The sequence below is a fragment of the Corvus brachyrhynchos genome, unplaced genomic scaffold (genome assembly GCF_000691975.1).
Source record: "Corvus brachyrhynchos isolate BGI_N302 unplaced genomic scaffold, ASM69197v1 scaffold48, whole genome shotgun sequence".
Lineage (NCBI taxonomy): Eukaryota > Metazoa > Chordata > Aves > Passeriformes > Corvidae > Corvus > Corvus brachyrhynchos.
The window spans coordinates 4081862-4088729 of NW_008240027.1; the positions used below are offsets into that span (position 1 = coordinate 4081862).

A 6868-nucleotide genomic window follows, 5' to 3' on the forward strand; every position below is an offset into this window, starting at 1 on the left:
AAAGTGGGGTTCACTTTCCCCCGCCGGGAAGGCTGGAGAAAGAGAAGGGGAGGGCAGGTCGTACAGGGAGTCACCGTTCCCTCTGCTCTCTCCGCAGGCGCTGGGCTGGGCACCGTGTCCCTCTGGGGTAGCCTCCTGCTCGCTGCCGGCCTTGCCCTCGACCCAGCACCGCCAATCTGCAACTGCTCAGAGCCCATGGACTACCAGGCTTTCCGGGAGGCTCCGCTCCCTGAGAGCTGCTGCCTCAACTTCACCAGCTCCAACATCACCCACCTGGACTGGGGTGCACTGGTGGGGGTGCAGGGGCTGCGGGAGCTCTACCTCTCGCACTGCAGCATCACGGCCATCAGCAATGCACAGGGAGTCCCTCCTGCCTTGGAAGTCTTACATTTAAGTCACAACCTGCTGGAAAGTCTCCCTGGAAGCTTTCTGGAAGATGCCCCTAATTTGAGGGTTCTTTATCTGGACAGCAACCAGCTCCAGGAGCTACCCAAGTCCTTCCTGAAAGCATCTTCCCAGGTCCAGGAGGTCTACCTGGGCTTCAATGCCCTCACCTTCCTTCCTGCCAGCCTCCTGAAGCCATCTCTGCTCCAGCTTCAGCTCTCCAACAACAGCTGGGACTGCAGCTGCGCTTTGCTCACCAACCTGGAGGGTTGGTCCAGCCAGGCTGCTGAGGTTATCTGCCACACACCAGAGCACTACCACGGTGTGGGTCTCCAGAGCATCCCCCGGGATGAGCTGTGTCGCTCACACAGTCTCACCGCTCTCTTCATCTGCCTGCCCCCTCTCCTCATCCTCACCACCATCACTTGGTGCTTCTGCCGGCGGAAGAAAAAGACAAACTACAGCCTGCAGAGCAGGTCCCAGAGCCACCGGGCCATGGCAGAGAGGAGCAGCGTTCCAGTGTCTGCAGAGCCTCACCACTACATCCCCTATGAGCTGCCTGCCGCTCCCTCCAGGACTGAGAAGAAAGTGCTCCTGGGGAAACAGGTTGTGCTCCAGCCCTTCGTGGATCCACTGGAGAGTAGCAGAGACCTCTATGAGGAGGTGGAGATACAGGTGGGATCCCCCAGCAGTTCCCAGGTGCCATCCCATGAAGGGCAGCTGGGCACCCCAGCACCAAGGGCAGAGGAGCTGGGCAGTGAGCCAGAGGTGGACACTGTCAGCGTGAGTGAAGTCCTGAAGGACTCTGCTGACCGGGAGAAGATCTACATGAGTCAGTCAACCAGCTATTACAACCTGGTGCCTGGCATCGAGCTGGAGGACTCAGACAACCTGGAGTATGAGACCATTGACCTGCACTGATGCCAGGACCTGGGCTGTGTCTGGGACACACCAGCAGGATGGCAGGGGCTGGGCAGGAGTGAAAGCTGCCAGTGCAGGAGAGGCATGAGTTGTTCTGCCATGGCTTACAGTGGCTGTTTGCAAAGCTGCACCCCCAGATACCCATCCCTTCCCCTGTGCTCCCGTGTGAACCCCTCGCTTGCCATGTGCTGCAGCTGGGCAAGGGTGCAAGGATGCTTCAGACTCTGGGGACCCTGCCACAGGCTGGTGGTGCCTGAGGAAGGACATGGAGGGAAGGTGGTTTTGGGGATGAAGTGACGATGTTGTGTGCACCAGACCCACTGACCAGAGCTTCCTCTCTTGCTGGAACCAGCTGGTACCTGGCACAGGGGGGACCTGTGGGGACTGCTGCTCTCCAACCTGCAGAGAACAGGGTCTGGAGACATGAAACAGGGCTGGCCCTGCCTGTGTGGTCTGCAGGGGGTGTCACATTTGGATGAGGTGCCCTGGGCTTGTCAGGGGAAGCCTGTGGTGGCTCTGCCTGCTGCCCACCCCACACCCCACTGTGGCACAGGGACTTGAAACAGTCAATGCACATGAGCTGCTTCATGGAGTGTGCATGCACACTTGTGTGAGTGGGTGTGTGAAGTGCACACACATGCAGAGCGGCATCAGAAGGGCCCCTTGCAGCTAGCCCTGTAGGATCCAGCTCTCAGTAAGAAATAAATCATTTTACTTCTGGCAGTGCGACTCTATTCCTTTGTCTGTGCGGTTTGAGGTGGTGGGGAGCCAACCAGTAGGATGTGGAAGAGTGCAGGAATGGTGGACTTCACTCCTACCCCATCTATCTTCCCATGCCCTGGGTGATGGCCCAGTGCAGGTCTTGCCCAGCATCCCTGGAGTCACTCTGTCACCCTGGCAGAGCAGAGCTGGGCACTGGCTAAAGGTCAGCAGAGCCTTTGCCTTGGACCAGGATTTACAACTCGGGTGGGGAAGGTGTCAGCCTGCTGTAAATGCTGCAGTTCCTGAACCAAACAAGAATTCGTGGGACTCCTGGGAGCAGGGCAAAGGCTGGGGGTGCTGTAAATCACTGCCCAACACAGGCACCCCCAGAAAGTCTCACCCATGGTGCTCCAGCCCTTCTCTGGGCATGGGGGGGGACCCTTAAGTCCTGCTCCCCCTGCCCAGGGGGACATTCTCCAGGCTGGAAGCTGCATTGGCCACCCTGTCTGCTCTGGAGCTGTCCTGGGCCTGGTGCCCAGGCAGGAAGGGAGGGAGCTGGGCAGGGCAGGACGCGGTGCTCTGGCCGGCAAAGGAAGTGGTGTTTCCTGCAGAGTGCAGTGTGGTTTCCAGCAGCCATGGTGGGACTGCTCAGTCCTAGCACTGCTCAGTCCCAGCCCCACCTGGGTTGGGGATGAGGATGGGTTGATTTCCCTTCATGTCTCCTGTCACTCATGAATGTTTCCCACAGGTTTATATCCAGCTGGAATTTTTCCTTCCCTGCACCCTCCTGGGCCCTGGGAAACTATCCCAGCCTTTAATATCCCTCCACCACCCTCTGCCAAGTACTACAGCCAGAGTATTTCAGTGTACCCTGGCTCATGCCATCCCCAAATCCCCACAGGGACACAGAAGGACCAGAAACTGCCACAGGGCAAAGACAGGACAGGCAGGGTTAGCAGCTGTCTTCAGGGGCTACAGCCCAGCCCATGGCTGCAGATTTTGAGTAGGGTAAACAACAGCTGCCATTTTTCACCTGTGCTCTAGAAATACCTTCAGCCCTTTCCTGGGTGCCCCCTCTGATCACATACCCCGGGGTCCCATTCCCAGGGCTGCTGGGAATGATGTAATGTCCTGTCCTTTCCCCTCCTTCTCATGAAGCCTAAACTCAGATGCCACGGCTGCAAAGGGGAGTGACCCAAATCACCCGACTGGGTCTTGTCCAGCCCCTGCTCTGGTACCTGCAGCCCCCTCCCAAATCTCCATCTGTGACAGGTGGCAGGGAGGTGTCACCAAACCCGGTGTTCCCTCTTCTTTGCCTATGACAGCCCCAGCACACTCAGACATGTGTTTTCTCTAAGTATACTAGTTAAAATGTTCCCTTTCCTGCAAGTCCCCCTTCCTTTAAAGCTCCCGAATTTCCTCAACAAGCCATCCCTGCTTCTCCCCCACTGCCTTCCAGGTCACTACTGGACCTATTAAAGTGTAACCACAAGGTCATTTCCTGGCTTGGATCATGTCCTGTGAAAATACCCCGAAGTTAATACTGTGTGGAGCTGAGAGAGCCACTCAACAGCAAGGAGCAGCACACAAAACAAGTGATTCCACCTGGGTTATGGTGCTGACTGGTCATCCTATGAAAGCAGCTCTTAAAATTCAGACTCTGCATCTATCAGAAGTGGGTAAGGTCCTTAGCCCAGGCTTTTGCACTTCCTAAGTCTAGCCAGGCTAAAGCTGTGCTTAGCCGCAGCCCCTGCCCATCACTTCCTGGCTCAGAGCACGGCAGGCTTGCCCACTCCCTGCACCATCCACAGGGCTGTGCATCCCACAGCCTGAGCCACCTTGGGAGTGAAGTGCCACACACCCCTGGCCGGCTGCCCCTGTCCTGTTTCCATGTCACACCTCCAGCGCAGCTCCAGGTGCCACTTTCGTTCCCGTGGGCGGTTGCCCTTGGCAGCTGCATTTCTCAGAGCAGTAACTTTGTAAGCAGTGTGCATTGATGAGCCATAATCCTGCTCATCAGGGGACAAGTTTATAACCCTGCTCTGACACCAAGCTGGCATTTGCTCCATAAGCCTGAGTTTCTCCATCTGTACAAAGTTCCCCATAAACACCCTGAATGCTGTTTGCACTCTGTGGAGGACAAGGGGAGAGAAGAAACACACTCAGAGGAAGCAGCCATGACACATCCCTGCCAAGTGCCCTTATCGCCTCCACCCCACCTCTCTGGAAAGCAGGCGTTGCTGGAGAGCAGGGTAAGTTTACGCTGGATCACCATGGAGAAGGAACATGCTTGTGCAAACATCCCACCCAGCCCAGGTCCCACTGCCAGGGACTCCTGAACTGCAGTGGAACGCAGCTGGGAACAGCTCTGCTCAGTGCCCATGAGCACAGACCTGATCTGTCAGGCAGTGCCAGTGCACACCCACGTCACAACCTGCTGCCATTGGAACAGGTACCAATCTCCAGAACGCAACTCTGGCATTGACTCATGCTCAGCAACACAGGATAAACCCACACTCCCCAGGGCACCTCCTGCTGTTACACCGGGCAAACACGGCGCAGCATCACAGGAAAAAAACCCTCTCCCCAAAACCAAGCTATTTGAGGGGCAGAGAGTTGGATTTTTAAAGCATGAGACTTGGGTCTCGCCACAACTCTGCTTGGGGCAAGATGATCACGGCCACCTCCTCCAGAGCTACTAACTGTGATGCTGGGGCTGCAGGAAGCCTAACCTGCACCAGTGATCCAATGGATAAAGGAGGCTCTTGTGAAAATACAGAAATGGCATGAAGTGTGTGGTGTGTTCACCTGACAGGCACAAGGTGTGTGAGCCTGGCCTGCCCCATGGCACAGGGCCAGCCCTCAGATGGGCTCCTGACTTCCCCCAATACCTGCAAAAAGGGCAACTATTTGCAGAGATTTACTTTCCTTAAGGACAGAAGCCTCTAGGAATAGTATCACCATCAGCCCAAAACATCCAGAAGAGCTTTTGTTCACCACAGCTTTCCAATTCCACCACAAGTGACAGGACAGAAAGCTGGAGTTTGTATCCAGCTTTCGAAAGGGACAGACCATGACGTGAGCCTGGCCCTTCTGCTAGAAGGAATTGATCTTGCACTGGAATGAGACCAAGGAGGTCAGGGAAAGACCAGCTGGTCACTAAGCAGTGCCACCTAGTTTGGTTAAAAGATACTGGATCCTGCAGGGAATTGTACAACCAGGCAGGAAACACCAAAAGGGGCTGCTGGCCTGAACCAGGGGACGGGAGCTCGTGTAATGTGGAGGGCAGACGCACGAGTTACCAGCTGCAGAGGCTGAAGGCATAACAGCCAAGTTTTCAGCCAGACTTAGCCCATTTCCCCACTGACCTCTCCAACACCCCAACCACAGCACATGCTGACCTAACACAGCACAGGAACAGGGGGGCCCAGACAGACCTCAGGAGCTCCCAGGAACCCAGAACTCTTAAAGGGGGTGGGCACTTGCACCTTCCTCCTGCTCATAGGTTGCCAGTACTGGACATTCTCCAACTTTTTCACACATACTTGGTCCTTTAAGTCACTTAGAACCCATGGAGATGTTTTAGTTGAGCACATGCAGGGTCAAGTTTTGCCTGAAGACATTAAAGGGCTCAGGGATTCCTAGAGTTCCATCTTCCTTCACATTTTACAATGCAGGTGGAGCTACAGAAGCCCCCTCCACACTGCACACACAAATGAGCACACAACCTGTTATGGTAGTAGACTCTGGGTTTTATTCGTTCTCTCAGCACAACAGCTTTTCATTTGCCTTTTCTGGCCTTGATCTTCCTCAAGTAGAACTCTAATTCCTTGCCTTCCAACACGTAGCCATCAGCTCGGCCACACTGTCCAGGTCTGGAGGCAATGCAGGCTGCAAGGAGAAGTCATCCAGTTAAAGTCTGGCAATTCCCCACCCCAGTGCACACACCAAAGAACAAACACTGCACGCAGCCTCTCTGCAGCAGCACAGACGAGCAGCTCTTCAGTAACCGAGTCACCAGTTCATGTGCATACATCAGCAGCCCCTCCTGAGGTACTGTGCTCTGGAACCTGCACTGCTGCTCAGTCCCTAATGAAGTCCTCCTCAGATCTCCAAATGTCATCGCTCGGGTTCAGTAGCAGAACTGGACAAAGGTCTCATCACCAGAAGACTTCAGAACACTCACTCAACTATTTGCCAGAGCTTGAAACATCAAAGCTCTTAGATGCCTGCAGCACGTTTTTCTGACACACATTTGCCCATTTTGCAAGTCTTGAGACCCATTTCTTTCTCAAAGCCCAAACAGGAATTACCAACTGCAGGAGCCTGGCTAGGCAGATTTCCCCATCCTGCCACAAGTGGGTTATCTCTGGAGAAGATGAAAGTACAAGTTACATTAATGCTGCCAGGGACTCACCAAGTAGCTTTCCTTGCTGGAACTGCTCCTCAAGAATACTTGCTATCTTGGCATTCTTCTTTCGCTCATCGTATTTTTTCTGGATCTTCTTTGAACGTTTCTTGTTCAGTATTTCCTCCTCTTCAGGAGTCTGAACCCAAGAGAAAAGGCAAAAAAAATTGTTAAACAAATGGCCACCTTCCACTAACACAGGTGTTTTCCACTATGATGAAGGAGACCCTTGTATTCTCAGCACTGTACTGTTTTCCAAGTCATACCTGGCCAAAGTACAAATACTTTGATCTCACAGAACCAGGTGCTGCATTTCGCTTTTGAGACCAAGAAATGAAACATTGCTAACCAGAATCACTGCTGGCAACTGAGCACAGTGCCCTAGGGAAGGCTGATCTCAAGTCAATGAAACTGCAAAGGTTTCCTTGGTGAATTAATCCTCATACAAAAAGC

General features: G+C 54.2%; 3 protein-coding genes across 3 annotated transcripts in view; 1 reads left to right on the forward strand and 2 right to left on the reverse strand.

The window, feature by feature from the left end:
• The window catches only part of BTBD19 (BTB domain containing 19), a 22642-nt gene extending 22364 nt beyond the window's left edge, over positions 1-278 (reverse strand). The window contains exon 1 of the mRNA XM_017743553.1: positions 274-278. The gene's annotated coding sequence lies outside the window, so the exon portion shown is untranslated. The remainder of the gene's footprint in view (positions 1-273) is intronic.
• LOC108448980 (leucine-rich repeat-containing protein 3B-like) overlaps positions 1-2028 on the forward strand; it is a 6429-nt gene extending 4401 nt beyond the window's left edge. Inside the window, exon 2 of the mRNA XM_017743552.1 lies at positions 98-2028. Coding sequence (XP_017599041.1) covers positions 196-1305 — 1110 coding nt within the window. The 5' untranslated portion in view covers positions 98-195 and the 3' untranslated portion in view covers positions 1306-2028. The remainder of the gene's footprint in view (positions 1-97) is intronic.
• Positions 2029-5738: 3710 nt separating this feature from the next.
• The window catches only part of RPS8 (ribosomal protein S8), a 7661-nt gene continuing 6531 nt past the window's right edge, over positions 5739-6868 (reverse strand). Inside the window, exons 6-7 of the mRNA XM_017743452.1 lie at positions 6425-6554; positions 5739-5898 (exon numbers count right to left, since the gene is read on the reverse strand). Of these exons, the coding sequence (XP_017598941.1) occupies positions 5789-5898; positions 6425-6554 (240 nt within the window). The 3' untranslated portion in view covers positions 5739-5788. The remainder of the gene's footprint in view (positions 5899-6424; positions 6555-6868) is intronic.